Below are 14,429 nucleotides of genomic sequence, written 5' to 3' on the forward strand. Positions count from 1 at the left end.
CACAAGGGCAGCTAGCTTAGTACGTACCTATAAAAATACTGGGCAGCCTCCAAGTCAGTATAATGCTGGATATATGAATAGAAGCTCAAAATATCTATAGTTACCAAAAGGTATCCTCTTCTCCACTGTGCTGTCTTTAAATGTTTCAAAAAATCAAATGGATCCATTACATAAGAAATAAAACTTTTTTCACATAAATTGGTAAAAGAATGTCCAACATCAAACCAACCCTTTCCAAAGTCCCCCTCTTACTTGCAGGACAGTAGGCCAACTCTGTCTTGATATATTTTTATGTATTTTCAGCAAGGAGTACAACACAAACAGTCTCAGCTTCACAACTAATTTGTGCATTCTTCCTCTGTCTTATTATCTGAAGAAAGTATATGATTCAGTAATACCTGCAACCTATCCTGTATTTCTCATAATGGATTTTGAGTAGATATTCAGTATTCTTCTGTGATATTTAACAAATCATAATGTGTGTAGAAAAGCCTAGACATAGCAACTGTATGTCCTCCTTTATCAGCAGGTTTAAAAATTACATCAGTTCTTTTTTGTAGCCATGTTAAGATTCAACATTTATCCTTACACAAATTATACGATATAACATTCGTCCTTACACAAATTATATTTTACATAATAGTTATTACATCGTTGTATATACTTTTCAATGTTCATTTTCACTACATTATAAAAAAAAAATAAAATCCTAGCTGACGTATCTGTAAACAGGTATGAAAAATGTAACTGACTGTTAAGATCTCATTATTAATTGATCCCACCATGAGTTAATTGCTTAAGATTATTTCTTCAGTGAACAAAAATGTTTCAACTGTTACTTTGCTTGGCAAAGGTCAAAGCTCTAAAAATATTTAGTCCAATATTTTACATGTGTGCATGAACTTTAATCCCTCATTTAAAAACAGTTTTGTTACAAAGAAATCTTGTATTCCCCAAAGAAACTGTCAAGCCCTCAGTTTGATTCTGTTTCAAAACTTTTACATTTTTTTTTTTATTGTGATGAAAAGTCCCTTTCTTTTCCCTCCGATCAACAATGCATACTTTTTTTAGTTTTCCCATAGGTCTTTTTGGGAGCAGAACTAATAATACTGCAGTATTGTGGATAAATTTACTGCTTTCACTGATATTGCCCTTGTTGTTGTTGCTGACCTTTGTTATTTCTCTTTAAATCCAAAATGTAATAGTCTGTCTCTATCCTTCAATAATCCCCTTCTATGAGTCCAGAGCTCGTTGGGGCAGCTGTTGATACTTGCTTGAAAATACAATATTATATTGTTGCTACCTTTGTGGGATGCCCACCATCCACATCTTATAAAACAAATAAACAGAGTTTTTGACAAATAGCATATATCGAACAGTGGAAATGTAAACTAACCAACCAAAAATTTTCACACTTCCACCAAATTAAATTTGTCAAATCCTTGAAAAACAAATATTTCTTAACACGCATTGGTCAGTAATGCATCAGAGTTATTTTTTTACTTTAGTAAGTAAAAACGAGTTAGCACATTGGCAACATGTGCTTTCTTAATGTTTAAATCATACAAATTTCACATCTAATAAGTCTATAAGACAAAAGATGAAACAAACCAACAAATCAGGATTCTTAATTAAAACACTACAGCCTTTACAATTATCATAAAATCCTCTATATTTGAGGAATTCCTGTATGACAGCTTTAACTTGCAATGCAGTCTGTTTCCCCAAAATCTCATCTGACTGTGTAATATAGCAAAATGTCTTAAGAATTCTACCTATCCTTTCCACAAAGAGCATAATGATTGACAGAATAAACCTCCTGAATTTCATCAGTAGAATTATCCCTTTTCCTATTCCTAAAATTATCTAGATCCTTCCTTTTATCTACCTTTGCAAGAGATCTGTTTAAAACATCTTCTGAATGCCTTGTAATTAACAATCTGTCCACAATTTATTATTTATTTACTTTTGTTTACCAGGATAGTCCAACTAGGTAGTAGCTCATTTTCAGCAGAGGCCTCGGGAGAAAAGCTCCAGTACAGGTCAAGCTAGTTGTTACAAAATTATACAGTGAACAATAACTGGAGTCTTATACAATATGAAGAATATGTCCTATGTCACTAGGTCCCTAAAAACTGTATTGACTTCCTGATCATCCATACGAAAATTTTGTGGTCTTAAACTCATGTTTGTGCTAATGATAGTCAGTCTCTCTCTCTCTCTCTCTTTGCTTAACTAGGTGAGTAGGACATCTCTTTGTATGGAGTCTCTTATGACCAGAATACTAGGCTATGTAATGGTATGAATTGCCTCAGAGGTTGAGACACCAAGGGTTGCGGCAGTGTGTGACTTGTTGGGTGTTGTTTTGTGGCGTGCTCTTGAGGTTACTGAGGACTTTTTGTGTGTGTGTGTGCAGTGTCTGGGAGGTCTTTCTGTTTTGGGGAGAGAGCCTCAGGATATATGGGTCTACACAACAGGTCAGTCCTATGTGAGATGGGTGTTGTCTGTATGCTGACAACTTGCTTGGTAGTGTAGGTGCTTGTAGACGAGAGCCTTGCCTCTAATGACATTGTATTATCACATCTCTTGCTTACCTTATTCATATGTTTGGGGGCTAGTTGGTTGTCGGTGTACATGAGGCAATTCCTGCATTGCCTAAGGATGCCCCAAGTCCAGCAGGCTAAGCTACTTCAAGATCCACTGCACTGCAAGCTTTATGGAAAAAAAATACAATAAAAGAAAAATAGAAAGATTTCTAAATGAAGTCAGGGAGGTTGGATTAGTGGCCGTAGGGGAAGGGTACAGCAAGAGTTGCTTTCCTTGAAAGTAAGGATTTTACTACCATCAGGATAAGGTTGTATATGTGCACAAGCGGTTTAGCAGTAAAACAAGAATTATTTTTTTAAGGAACCAGTTGAAGAGATCAACCCCCGGGCTTCCTCTGTCAGGGAGTTTTTTAGTCATATTTATCCACATTCTAGTTGTGTATAAAGTAAAAATATGGCATCCATGAGTCATTCATTTTACTATCATCTGCAGACAGCATTGTATAGTGCAATCAAAGCGCAGAGTAGACATTTTTTTCACATGGTCCTGTTCATTTATGAGGGGGTTAGTAAATGATCTGTCCTCCTTTGGAAGGCCAAAGAATTTACCTTTTTTGCCCAGGATACAGGTTGGTTGGCCTCTTTGTAGAAGCTACTGGAGTTACCCTTGCCTTTTGTGTAGTAAATTAAAAAAAAGGTTGGCTTTGTGATGCCTAACTGCCTGTGTAAAAAGGTACAAGTGAAGAAAAGATGTATCCCTATACCTAGAACAGCCTGTTACTTTGCTTTTCATGATTTGTCCCTTTGTTTGAATTGCTGGGGTGAGCTAGTCATTGCTTGTGTACCTGGCCTTGTTTGCCTTGAGTAAAGTTAATTCCTGCAAGTGACCGAGAGAAGGGTAAAAGGCAGCCAGAGCTAGTTTGAACAGTAAGCAATGTTGCTCAGTCAAGTGAGTATGGTGAAGGATGTTTATGTGATGATTACATGTCCGTCTCCTGTAGGTTAGGCAGACAAGTGGCCTGATAGCTTGTCTGAGTAGTAGGTAGTAATGAGGCAATGTTGGCAGTTTCATCTGATCTGTATGAATAACATAATGAGTGATTTCCACTATTGAGGTCGTCATTGTTGTTTCAGTGACCTTATGACTGAAGTTAAATTTGTCAATTAAATGTGTCATTTTAACACATGAGCATTATGAGAACAATAGTTGTGTTGGGTTTGAGTATAGTGATCTAATTTGCTTACTAAGCTGGCTGTATTAAGTAGCCAATTCAATACATCCATATCTGGAATTGTCCAAGACCTTTGATACTATTCACCATTTAGGCATTTCTGACAGGCCTGTAAATCTGAATAAAAATTATGTTGTGTGGTGGATAGCTAACTGGTCATCTAGAACCCATGTGGGTTCTAATCCGGGTGTTGCTTTGTTGGTCAGTGGTATTGCACTCATGAAGAAGCACCTGGTGTCACAGAACTGACAAAACCCTCTTTCCTGACTTCACTGCCTTCCGCTTGACTCTTCTGCTTTGTACATTCTCCCTTGAGCAGTCTGCCTGCAGTTTCCATTTTTTTAATGCCCTTCTACCCTTATCTTTGTATTCCTTTTGGCCTTTCAAGCCTTTCAAAGGTGCTGATTTGGAGTCTGACAGCCCCTTCTCTGAACAGAAGTATGACGTCCCAGTCCGGTGTGGTTTCTGTAGTCCTTGCATAGGACACTACATCCCCATACTGACTGCATCTAATGTCCTCCTAGAGCCTGTCAAATGTGACTTCCTTCCTGCCATCTCCCAGTTACAGTGCTTCCCGTTTTTGGAGAAGACGTTGCCCCTGAAACACTATCCCCCTTATGTCTGACTTTCATTGCTGTTCCTGTCCTTTGTTGTAAGCCCCACAGAAGGGTGTGGCTCCTTTCTGTAGACATTCTGCACTTCCACCTGATTGACCAGGACTAAATATATCATGTTAAAAACTCATGCTTGTGCATACACAAATTCACATGTGTACACACGCACACACACGCACGCACACGCGCACACACAGACGCACACGCACGCACGCACACACACACACACACACACACACACACACACACACACACACACACACACACACAGACACACACAGACACACACACACACACACACACACACACACACACACACACACACACACACACACACACACACACAGACACACGACGTGCAGACATACACACACACACACACACACACACACACACACACACACAGACACAGACACACAGACACACACACACACACACACACACACACACACACACACAGACACACACAGACACACACACACACACACACACACACACACACACACACACACACACACACACACACACACACACACACACACAGTCAGTCCCCCCCCCCCCACTCAGTAATTTTCTTTTTACCCTTTTTAACATTTGCAGGTGACCTTTCAGTGTTGCTGCTTTGTTTTATCAGCAGATGAAATGGCTGTCTGTCCCTTTTTATTGAATGTAAATAGGCATATGTGTAATGAGTATGTACGGAATATACACACTCTAATTTCTTCCTACATTTCTGTTTTAGCTGTGAGACGCAACACTGTGTTCCATGACAGAACTGGGTCATTCGTCATGGAGAAGGAGGCCACGCAGCTGGAAAAGGACCATGTTCATGTTGTCTATGAGAAGATTGCTCCTTATTTCAATGACACCCGCTATAAGGCGTGGCCAAGAGTGCGTCAGTTCATACTCGATCAGGAACCGGGAAGTGTCATTGCTGATATTGGTAAGCTTTAGGTATTTTTCTCATTTTTTCTTAATTTAGAATTAATGAGGAGGCACATTTTATAGGTTCATAGGTTCATACTAGGCTATCTGCCCTGAGGCAATTTTGTGCAGTACCAATAAGGTGAAAGTCATTTATTTATATACTATGGGATATTTCCAGTGCATCTAACTCGGTTAATTTAGTTTGTCAAGAAGCAGTCTGTTTTCATTGTTTTGGATTATCTTTAATATTCTTTGACACTGCAGATATCTCCTTCTGAACTTTCTGACCCAAGTATTGCAATTCTTAATCAAATAGATTATTTAAAGTTTATTTTATTTTTTATTTTTTTTGCCACTGCATTTATGTTTGCTGATTTTAATGGTGAAAATATCAGCTGCAGTTTTATGGACAGTCCATTGTTTTCATTGCATTCAGTCACTTCTGTTCAGCCACTTGCCGATTTCTATGTTCACTGTTAGTTGTTAGGAGGTATGAACAGTTTATGCTATTTTTATTGCGACTGTGTTTCTCTGAGCAGCTTTCTTCCTGTCTTATGGTACCACAGTACCAATAAGGTGAAAGTCATGAACTGATACATAAGCCAGTGTAATTCAGAGTTAAGGCTATGAACTGCAGTCATGGGTTTGATTCCTTTAGTTTACTCTTGCAGACTTTGTGATTCTGAGTAAGTCACTTAACTAAATGTTGCTAATGAAATGCCCCTGAAATGAGACATTTTTGTGCAGTGGGCTTACCCAGTTAAATAATACTAATACAATGGCAAGTCCAATGATCTTCTTTTTGTTGAGATTCAGTGATTGGTACTGGTGGGCAGGGCCAGCCTTAACAACTACAAGGCCTTTTTGCTATTTGGAACATTTGCTGATCCCCCCCTCCTCCGTCTACCACTCCAGCTCCCTCTCTACTTGCTGGCTTCCTGGACTTAAGTCTATTTCAAATTGGGCATCAGAAATACATGCTATTACTGTGTATTAAAAAGGAAGCAATATGTTTCTGTTAGTTTATATTTTGTCATAAGTTGCATTCAAACAAAAGTAAACTATTACCCCCAGATCCCACGTCTGCTATAGTCCATCTGTCATGGTCTGCTTAATTTGCTTTGATGCACTGTAAGGGGCCTGCTTATTGCACTGCTGAGGCCCTGTGCCCACATGGTCTTCATCAGGTGAGTGCACCTTGGCATACCAGTAAACATGTCCCCAAACTCCAGTAATACTGCCCAGATCTCTTGAACAAAAGTAGGAGGTAGCCACATGCTTCCTTTTTGTTTCTTCCACACACTTCTGCTTATTTTTTGTCTTTTTTACTTCTTTCTTTCTCTCATTTGAATCATGTCTTACAATCCTTCACATCCCATGCCCAGTAACTGCACATAGTGCAATTTCTTTGTTTTGTGTATATATTGTTATCCCCATGGAAACATACTATATGATATTATGTTGGAGTACAAGTAGTCTTGCCTATTTACTGTCTGCAGTAATCAGTGATGGTATATATTGTCCTGATTTATGCATTTCTTCATGCTTGGTTGCTTTCAAATTATCACTGTTACACTTCTATGGATTAGTTAGCTGAACTATAACCAAAGAAACTAAGTGCCAAGCTGAGTAGCACTAGGTGTCTCAGTGCTCTGTCTTGACTAACAAGCTTTAAATAAATAAATGAAATAATATATATATATATATATATATATATATACACACACAGACACGGGTCTACTTCGTAAAATTGAAATTTCATAATGTTGAATTTCATAACATTGAGACCAAAACATCTAAATCCCAGAACTTTGAAAACTCAGAACATTGAAAGTGTGCTTCATAACACTGAAAACTACAATGCATATTAAATAACATCCTCTCCACCTATAACAACACCTAACTAACAAACGCACTTTCTACTATGTTCTGTAGTGCGATCTTAGAGTTGGTATATTTAATTTACGGGGTGTGTGGGAGGCGGAACATATATGTCTATATATATATATATATATATATATATATATATATATATATATATATATATATATATATATATATATACACATATACATACACACACAAGTTTACAAAGACATGCATCTGGAGTGTTTCTCCCTGGGCCTCTGCTGAAAATTGGCTCATTCCAAGTTGGACTTTCCCGGTAAACAAATGTTAAATAAATAAGTGCAGTGTGCACTTCAGCAACTTTGGCAGGTGCTACTAAGAAGCAGGCTCATTTTGAAACCTGTTAAAATCTTCTGACTCATACAGCCTCAAGCTGTCACCTCTGACCTCTCACATTGTTCAGTGTGCTAAGTCTTCCATTTGGGTCAGTGGGACTCTGCTTTAATGGTGCTGGAAAGACTGGAGGGTCAAAAAGAGCTTGAATATTTCCAGCCTCCACATTCTTATTTCTTCCTTCGTGGGTTTCCCATCTCCTGCATCTGCTCTGCATGGTAAGCATTCCTTACCCTGTTAATTTTCATACGTTGTTACTGTCGATGCTTTTCCACAAAACCAGATAAAAGTGTTGAACTTCCTCAGAGTTTTCAACAACAATAGTAATAATAATTTCAGGCCTGTAGTTAGAAATGGCATTACTCACACATCATCCACAGTTTCTAAAAGTTTTATTTATTTTGTTTATTTTACTTTATTTACTAAACTGGATAAGTGAACTAATACCTGCATATCTTTTCCAGCCACATCCCACGTGCAGGATAACAGTATGGATTACTTGTTCAGATGATTTAGAGTGGTCGCTAAGCTGTAGGTTTTGTCAGTTGGAAGAAAATCAGAATACCTTAAGGGATAGTTATTTCAAGCACAAAAAGTCAAATTGACTAGGCTTGAAATGGTAAGGGCAGCTAGCTTGGTGCTTACCTATGAAATGCAAAATGATGTCACCTTTCTATAATGCACTTTCGCTCCCCAGTTCAGGCCTGACATTTTTTAGGTTTACGCTTCTGCTTACCCTGCACACACACACACACACACACACACACACACACTTTTTGTACATGATTCTGAAGCTGTGGCATCCCTCTAGTACATTTGTGAGTTAAACCGTTTCTGTCATTGTTTTTCAACTTTCAGTTAGATGAATCGTTTTTCTTCCCACTTCTGCCTCCCAGCACTCTGCAAACACATCTCATGTTTCACTTCTTTGGGATTATTCTGTTTGTGACTGCAGGAAGCATTTCCCTGCATTACTGTTGAATAGGCAATTTTTTTTCACACGTGATCAGATGTTACCTTGCATCACTATACATGTTTTTCTAGTGCTTACTAGTTTTCATGTCGTCTGAGACTGACTGTTCCACAATTATTTTTTGTAACTACATTCAGTACTAACCAATCATAAACCCATATCAGCAAAAGAAATAAAATAAAACACATTATCTCACCTGGTCTTTTCTACTGAGATGGTAACTGGAGTGGCACACAAAACCAGTTAATTTGACCAGTTTTGGTGTGAAACCCCTGTTGAGCTCTTAGCAGCAGCAACTGATTATTGTGTATGAGCAGTTAACACTGTGAAGCTGCAGATGTTCTTTGTAGTCAGTGTTGCAGTACTAATTCTTGGGTCTTCCAGCCACAAGGAAGCCTGTGACCTGCCTGATTTTCAGAGTCTTTGCATCATCCCTAGCTTACTGATGTCTGAGGACCAATGTCTGGACACGAGGGTGTCTTTTGGCACCATCTTCAGTTCTTTCTCACTGTGCAGTCTAATGCACCTCATAGTGTGTTACAGTCAGTTTGTCAGCTCATTCTTTCCAGAGTTTCACTCACTTTTCTATCACTCAGATAAGTACCTTTTGGATTGTGTACTTCTAACTTCATGCTGGAAAAGGTTAAAAATTGTTTAAAAGTAAGATTTTCACTTGCTGTGTCTGTTCTGTTCTGTTCTGTTCTGCTTGGAGCTTCAGCATGGCATTTCTAATTGTCTCCACTATGCTAAATCCAAGCAAAGACCAAATGCAAGGCTGAAGTCTTAGCCACTAATATGGAGTCCTGTGTTGATAATCCTGTGCTTCAGCTGCGTATTCACAATGCCAGTGTCATTCCAAAAAAAAATGCAAAGACAGTAAATTTATGTTAAAATATTTATGTAAGGATATTTTTGCAAAGAGATATGAATAAGTATGATTAATGTAACTATTTATATTATTTAATATAGTATAATAATTTATTTAATAGAACCTACTATAATACATACAGTTTTTCATGTATTAATATGTAATAGATTCTTTGAATATCATATTATATAGTTTTCTTTAGCTTATTTTTGCTTATTTCGCGCTTTTTATTTTGCGATTCTGGTATAGTCTAGGTTGTTTATATAGTGGATAAGTATAGGATATTATTAATTATGGTACATAGATTCTGATTATTTAGCGTTTTTAGGTTTTTTGAATTAATCATTTATATCCAAGCTAGTATTATATTTTTACATATACATATATTGATTAGTTCATTGCGTTTTAGCAATATGTTTATATATTGTTTTATCAGCATTAGTATTATTAGTTTTATTTTAACATTGGATATTATAGTATACATCCAATTATTTGTGTTCAATCTTGTTGGTAGAAGTATGGAGGGCAATGGATGTTTCCCATAACATCTACTTACTATATGCATTTGATATGCTGACAATCTCATAGTAGCAACAACTTCATTGTGGGTTAACATGCATGTACAAATATATTTGGTGGATAGATCAGTTGCTATCTGAATTGAAATATTAGCCTATATATCTGTAAGACATTAGCGGAATTTCTATATGACAACAACCGCTTTGATTCCAAACAGTAACAAGCAACTGTTTCTTTAAATAAGGTTGAAATCCATTCAAATTATCGTTTGGCGCGGTTTTCAACCGCTGATTTTAACAGCATAAAAGCTCTTCTTTTCTAAGTGTTTTTTAGTTCTGAGGAAGACTGGCTGTTGGATCCAGTCGAAAGCGCTTAACTCAGTTTGTATATGTGAAAAGTATTCCAGTTTTCTTTTCATTGCATATGGTTTTTATCGCATATGGATTTTATTGAATAAATTTTTCCTACGAGAAGATTTCTTCTGGTTATTACTAGAATTCCTGTTATTGGTTCCGACGAGCAACGTATTTTCCCAGCTCTATCCTGCAGCGTTTTCTTGTTGGATTAACAGCAGTTTAAATAAATAAGTGCAGTGTGCACTTCAGCAACTTTGGCAGGTGCTACTAAGAAGCAGGCTCATTTTGAAACCTGTTAAAATCTTCTGACTCATACAGCCTCAAGCTGTCACCTCTGACCTCTCACATTGTTCAGTGTGCTAAGGAAGTACTTTCCATTTGGGTCAGTGGGACTCTGCTTTAATGGTGCTGGAAAGACTGGAGGGTCAAAAAGAGCTTGAATATTTCCAGCCTCCACATTCTTATTTCTTCCTTCGTGGGTTTCCCATCTCCTGCATCTGCTCTGCATGGTAAGCATTCCTTACCCTGTTAATTTTCATACGCTTGTTACTGTCGATGCTTTTCCACAAAAACCAGATAAAAGTGTTGAACTCCTCAGAGTTTTCAACAACAATAGTAATAATAATTTCAGGCCTGTAGTTAGAAATGGCATTACTCACACATCATCCACAGTTTCTAAAAGTTTTATTTATTTTGTTTATTTTACTTTATTTACTAAACTGGATAAGTGAACTAATACCTGCATATCTTTTCCAGCCACATCCCACGTGGCAGGATAACAGTATGGATTACTTGTTCAGATGATTTAGAGTGGTCGCTAAGCTGTAGGTTTTGTCAGTTGGAAGAAAATCAGAATACCTTAGTGATAGTTATTTCAAGCACAAAAGTCAAATTGACTAGGCTTGAAATGGTAAGGGCAGCTAGCTTGGTGCTTACCTATGAAATGCAAAATGATGTCACCTTTCTATAATGCACTTTCGCCCCCAGTTCAGGCCTGACATTTTAGGTTTACGCTTCTGCTTACCCTGCACACACACACACACACACACACACACACACACACACTTTTGGCAGGTGCTACTAAGAAGCAGGCTCATTTTGAAACCTGTTAAAATCTTCTGACTCATACAGCCTCAAGCTGTCACCTCTGACCTCTCACATTGTTCAGTGTGCTAAGGAAGTACTTTCCATTTGGGTCAGTGGGACTCTGCTTTAATGGTGCTGGAAAGACTGGAGGGTCAAAAAGAGCTTGAATATTTCCAGCCTCCACATTCTTATTTCTTCCTTCGTGGGTTTCCCATCTCCTGCATCTGCTCTGCATGGTAAGCATTCCTTACCCTGTTAATTTTCATACGTTGTTACTGTCGATGCTTTTCCACAAAACCAGATAAAAGTGTTGAACTTCCTCAGAGTTTTCAACAACAATAGTAATAATAATTTCAGGCCTGTAGTTAGAAATGGCATTACTCACACATCATCCACAGTTTCTAAAAGTTTTATTTATTTTGTTTATTTTACTTTATTTACTAAACTGGATAAGTGAACTAATACCTGCATATCTTTTCCAGCCACATCCCACGTGCAGGATAACAGTATGGATTACTTGTTCAGATGATTTAGAGTGGTCGCTAAGCTGTAGGTTTTGTCAGTTGGAAGAAAATCAGAATACCTTAAGGGATAGTTATTTCAAGCACAAAAAGTCAAATTGACTAGGCTTGAAATGGTAAGGGCAGCTAGCTTGGTGCTTACCTATGAAATGCAAAATGATGTCACCTTTCTATAATGCACTTTCGCTCCCCAGTTCAGGCCTGACATTTTTTAGGTTTACGCTTCTGCTTACCCTGCACACACACACACACACACACACACACACACACACACACACACACACACACACACACACACACACTTTTTGTACATGATTCTGAAGCTGTGGCATCCCTCTAGTACATTTGTGAGTTAAACCGTTTCTGTCATTGTTTTTCAACTTTCAGTTAGATGAATCGTTTTTCTTCCCACTTCTGCCTCCCAGCACTCTGCAAACACATCTCATGTTTCACTTCTTTGGGATTATTCTGTTTGTGACTGCAGGAAGCATTTCCCTGCATTACTGTTGAATAGGCAATTTTTTTTCACACGTGATCAGATGTTACCTTGCATCACTATACATGTTTTCTAGTGCTTACTAGTTTTCATGTCGTCTGAGACTGACTGTTCCACAATTATTTTTTGTAACTACATTCAGTACTAACCAATCATAAACCCATATCAGCAAAAGAAATAAAATAAAACACATTATCTCACCTGGTCTTTTCTACTGAGATGGTAACTGGAGTGGCACACAAAACCAGTTAATTTGACCAGTTTTGGTGTGAAACCCCTGTTGAGCTCTTAGCAGCAGCAACTGATTATTGTGTATGAGCAGTTAACACTGTGAAGCTGCAGATGTTCTTTGTAGTCAGTGTTGCAGTACTAATTCTTGGGTCTTCCAGCCACAAGGAAGCCTGTGACCTGCCTGATTTTTCAGAGTCTTTGCATCATCCCTAGCTTACTGATGTCTGAGGACCAATGTCTGGACACGAGGGTGTCTTTTGGCACCATCTTCAGTTCTTTCTCACTGTGCAGTCTAATGCACCTCATAGTGTGTTACAGTCAGTTTGTCAGCTCATTCTTTCCAGAGTTTCACTCACTTTTCTATCACTCAGATAAGTACCTTTTTGCGGATTGTGTACTTCTAACTTCATGCTGGAAAAGGTTAAAAATTGTTTAAAAGTAAGATTTTCACTTGCTGTGTCTGTTCTGTTCTGTTCTGTTCTGCTTGGAGCTTCAGCATGGCATTTCTAATTGTCTCCACTATGCTAAATCCAAGCAAAGACCCTGAAATGCAAGGCTGAAGTCTTAGCCACTAATATGGAGTCCTGTGTTGTTTTTCCTTCTTCGTCTTCATAATCCTGTGCTTCAGCTGCGTATTCACAAACCACAGCTTCTGCCAGTGTCATTCCAAAAAAAAAAAAAAAAAATGCAAAGACAGTAAATTCAAGTAAAAAGACTTTGATCTGATATTGAAACTTTGACCAATGGTACCAAGTTGACTAGCAACTCGGGTAAGGCGATTTCACAACCCTCTGGTCAGGCGACTTCTAAGCCTGAACCCTCTGGCACAACCCATCAGGAGGCAGCCATGGTTCCTGACTTACTAGTCACTTCTTCCACACCATAGGTGCCATGTGGGTCTGAGGTCGCTCAGCAAGTGTCAGCTTCTTACATAAGTGTTGTGGGTAACAGGGGAGATGCTCCATTTACATCAGTTACTGAACTCCAATGCTGATGTCACTGTTGGACAACTACACCCTCAGTTCATACCTGCTAGACAGTAAAGCCGAAGTGAACTGTCAGCCTTCCTCTTTCCTCTACTCAGCCGTGTGCCACATCAGCTCAGGTCGAAGCCCAAGTTCTCTTAAAAATAGCACTGGAATTTATGGAGTTCAAGAAATCCAAGGAGCCTACCCACATTATGACTAGTGCCCCTGAAGCCTCCCCCTCTAAAAGGGGCAGAGAAGTAGCTTTTCAGGAAGAATCCAATTCCTCACACTCTGAAGATGAGTTGTCATACTCCAAACACCTACCACCCCAAAGAAAAATAAATGAACATGAACAAATGTTGAATTCAACCACCAAAGAATGCCAGAGCCACCACGGAAGCTGCTACAAAATCCTTTAATGCCAAGATAAGTGCTTTCATCCTGAAAGTACCAGGACTTCATCAGATAATAAACCATTTAAAATAACCCATTAAATAAACCTCCTAAAGTCATGGTACAAAACCTGTCTTCTTAATCTAAACGTAAAGAAACAAATATATTCATAGACTTCTACTGTTTTGATAACAAAATAAATTTGAAAACATTCATAAAATATACAAATGAAATAAAATACAATTTCCCAAGATGTTAAAACATAATTATTTGTAAAATTAGACGTTCTGTTTGGTTTAAAGTATTATAAAACATTATTGAATTTAATGCTAAAGATCGTGCTTTTAGATTTTTTTACCTAGATAGTGCATTTAGTTTCAAAAGGCAGGTTATAGATGTATGTTCGTTCAAACCCAGCCAGCTGTTTGCATTTAAATACAATTGCCAGTACAATTCCC

At 38.0% G+C, this 14,429-nt stretch overlaps 1 protein-coding gene across 2 annotated transcripts in view; it reads left to right on the top strand.

Moving 5' to 3' along the window:
• LOC122803561 (probable tRNA methyltransferase 9B) overlaps positions 1-14,429 on the top strand; it is a 784,173-nt gene that overhangs the window by 226,924 nt on the left and 542,820 nt on the right. For both annotated transcript variants that reach the window (XM_044073224.1, XM_044073223.1), the window contains exon 2: positions 5,135-5,335. In XM_044073224.1, coding sequence (XP_043929159.1) covers positions 5,182-5,335 — 154 coding nt within the window. In that variant the 5' untranslated portion in view covers positions 5,135-5,181. The remainder of the gene's footprint in view (positions 1-5,134; positions 5,336-14,429) is intronic.

The sequence above is a fragment of the Protopterus annectens genome, chromosome 5.part1 (genome assembly GCF_019279795.1).
Source record: "Protopterus annectens isolate FY-2018-M chromosome 5.part1, PAN1.0, whole genome shotgun sequence".
In the NCBI taxonomy this organism is placed as follows: Eukaryota; Metazoa; Chordata; order Ceratodontiformes; family Protopteridae; genus Protopterus; species Protopterus annectens.